Below are 2,571 nucleotides of genomic sequence, written 5' to 3'. Positions count from 1 at the left end.
TTGTGATCTCACAATGGATATTTTGTATAGTCTCATATTATACAAATTATGGCATTCACACTAAAAATTTGCACTGTAAGAAAGAATATCAAGGAAATCGATGGAAAAGAAGAAGGGATAATCGTACTTATCGACTGCTTCGTCCAGTCGCATTTCGGACGTTACAGAAAATGGTTCATCTAGAGATTCAGTACTTTAGCTTCAATAGAATTCTGTTGCTAGTTATCGGTTTGTGGCCATATGAACAATCTAAATTCACACGATTTCAATTTATTTTCTTTTCTGCTATTCTGACATCGGGTATTATATTTCAGGTAAGAACAGAGTATAACAATATTGTATGATAAGGTACCATTTTGCAAATCTTCATTATCGCGTAATTTTTATTATTATATAATGTCTTATTATTATTTATTATTATATAATGTTTTTATTATTATAAATGTCTTATTATTATATAATGTAAGTGTTATATGAATTTATAATTATTTATAAGCGTGTTATTAAAAATACAATTATTACTGATAGTTCACAACGCTAATGACATCAAAACGTACTTTAAATCTCGTTAGCAAGGTCCTATCTTCCACATTTTTCGTTATTATGTGCATGATACAATATAACTCATTCTGTTTTAATATTGAAACTGTAAGTTGATAAGTTATACAATATGCGTTAATAGCATAATCATCAGTGTCAAATGAATCTTTATATATTAAAAATTTTTATATATACGAAGACAATATAAAATTATTAAAACAACAGGTAAAGGATTTATTAATGCAACTTGAGTGTATATGTAATCAAATAAAAGATAAAAACGAAGTTGCTATCATAGAAGAATATAATTACAAAGCAAGATGTCATACAATTATGCTCACAAGTAAAATAATATTCTCAGATCTATGCTCACAATTATTGTTTAATTATGAACTACAAAGATTTTAAACCTAGTTTTAAAAAATTATATTAAATAATATTTCTATTTTTATATAATTGTTGTATATACAATTTTGTATATCATACAGATTCTACTAAAGTATATATGCATACAATAATTAATGGCATGTTAGTATTATAGATACTCTAAATTATAAAATTTTATATTCTCTTGTTAATTTCTATTTGCACAAATTGCATAAATAATAAAGTTATTCTAAAAAGAAATTGAATATATTCATGTATCAAAAGAACATAAAATTTTATAATGTATGTGTGCGCGCTAAAGTAATATAAATTTTGATATGTTTATATTCCAGGATTTTTAATAAAAACATTTTTAAATATTTTTTAGTATTTGTCATTATTGCTGGATTTGTCTATACTATTGGTCAGTGTTTGTCGAGTTTCATTGTTTTATCGAAAAATATATCTCATCTGCCTATTATGATGGAGTATTTTATCGACCAAGAAAAGTACTTTTATTTAACTTTGTTGCATATCTATGCAATTATATATATCGGAGCAGCTACGACGTTAGCAATAGGAGCAATGCTTATTACATATTTTCAGTATATCTGTGGAATGTTTAGAATTGCTGGGTACGAATGAAGGTGTAGGAATAATCATAATAATTTATGGAATCAAAAAAAATTTCTTTTAATAATATAATATCTTTTAATAATATAATATATAATAATATAATATAATATATATATATATATTTATTTATTTAAATATATATAGTTTATGAAAAAATGAGCTTTTTGCTAAAAAGTTGCATCATTCAATAAATTGCAATACAATTACAGCACAAACATTTACAGCTATCGTATCGAGCATGCAATAAATATCAATATTCAACAAAATATTACGCTGAAAAATAAGATTTTGATGAATGAAGGCATAATTTGTGCTGTCGAAATTCACCGACAAGCTATGAAGTTAGTATGCTCACAATATACAAAAAATATGTTTAATAATATATTTCTGTTTTTGAAGATTGTCCAAACATTTGCTGTCTATGTTCGAGATAATGATGTTTTGTTTAATAGTATTTGGCGTGATTTTCTTAACTCTAAATCTATTTCGAGTAAGTTTTTTGCTTCGTATTATGATGTATGAAAATGCATGTAAATGCTGCTCTGAAATTATGTGTATTAACAATACTGATCGGTAAATAGATAAACCAATAATATCAGAGTTATAAATTCCCAATAACAATTATTATTATATATTATTATAAATAATATAAAAAATAACGAATGTAATATCATGCAAATAAATATAATAAACAAAGAAAATGCATTAGATTTTAGAAAATTCATAATGTTAAAGATACATAATATTAACATAAATTTATTAATACTTTTAGAATTTAACGAGCAGTATTGCTGATCTACATATTTTTTATACGATCTTCGTATTTATATTCTAAAAAGAACATACTCTTTCATTTCCTTTTGATTAATATATATTATACTGCAAAGCATTTTTTCGATGCTATATAAATTTATCATTATTCTTAGATTAATATAGCAAATACACACACACTCACACACACACACACACACACACACACACACACACACACACACACACACACACACACACACACACACACACACACAC

At 24.8% G+C, this 2,571-nt stretch overlaps 1 protein-coding gene across 1 annotated transcript; it reads left to right on the top strand.

Annotated features, from left to right (window-relative positions):
• Positions 1 to 1,329: 1,329 nt before the first annotated feature.
• Positions 1,330 to 2,115, top strand: LOC105625475 (the record flags this gene model as incomplete). Its single annotated transcript, XM_012206803.1, has 3 exons — positions 1,330 to 1,541; positions 1,767 to 1,883; positions 1,942 to 2,115. Coding segments are annotated over exons 1-3 (446 nt in total), but the record flags the coding sequence as incomplete, so codon positions are not given.
• Positions 2,116 to 2,571: the final 456 nt, after the last annotated feature.

The sequence above is a fragment of the Atta cephalotes genome (assembly GCF_000143395.1).
Source record: "Atta cephalotes unplaced genomic scaffold scaffold01860, whole genome shotgun sequence".
In the NCBI taxonomy this organism is placed as follows: Eukaryota; Metazoa; Arthropoda; class Insecta; order Hymenoptera; family Formicidae; genus Atta; species Atta cephalotes.
Note: the sequence above shows the minus strand (reverse complement) of the source record. Positions and strands in the feature narration are given on the sequence as shown.